The sequence below is a fragment of the Corvus brachyrhynchos genome, unplaced genomic scaffold (genome assembly GCF_000691975.1).
Source record: "Corvus brachyrhynchos isolate BGI_N302 unplaced genomic scaffold, ASM69197v1 scaffold542, whole genome shotgun sequence".
Classification (NCBI taxonomy): Eukaryota; Metazoa; Chordata; class Aves; order Passeriformes; family Corvidae; genus Corvus; species Corvus brachyrhynchos.
In genome coordinates, this window is record NW_008236766.1 from 1,832,027 (window position 1) to 1,832,315 (window position 289).

General features: G+C 68.2%; 1 protein-coding gene across 1 annotated transcript in view; it reads left to right on the forward strand.

Annotated features, from left to right (window-relative positions):
- ADM (adrenomedullin) overlaps positions 1 to 289 on the forward strand; it is a 2,533-nt gene that overhangs the window by 1,465 nt on the left and 779 nt on the right. The window contains exon 4 of the mRNA XM_017727348.1: positions 177 to 284. Coding sequence (XP_017582837.1) covers positions 177 to 284 — 108 coding nt within the window. The remainder of the gene's footprint in view (positions 1 to 176; positions 285 to 289) is intronic.

Sequence of the window (289 nt, forward strand, 5' to 3'; positions counted from 1 at the left end):
CGGGCTCCGGCGGAGGGCACAGCCGGAGCTGCTGGAGGGGGGGTCTGGGCACCGTCGGGAGGAGCCCGTCTCCAGTTTGGGGGGTCCCTGCCCTGCCCTTCGTGCCCACCGCGTTCCCCCCTCCGGGCCCCCACTGCGCTCTTCTCATGCCCGCTCTCTCTCTTCCTGCCTCGCAGCAACCGGGAGGATGCTCACATCCGCGTCAAGCGCTACCGCCAGAGCATTAACAGATTCCCCCACTTCCAAACAAAGGCGTGCCGCTTCGGGACGTGCACGGTGCATTGGCTGG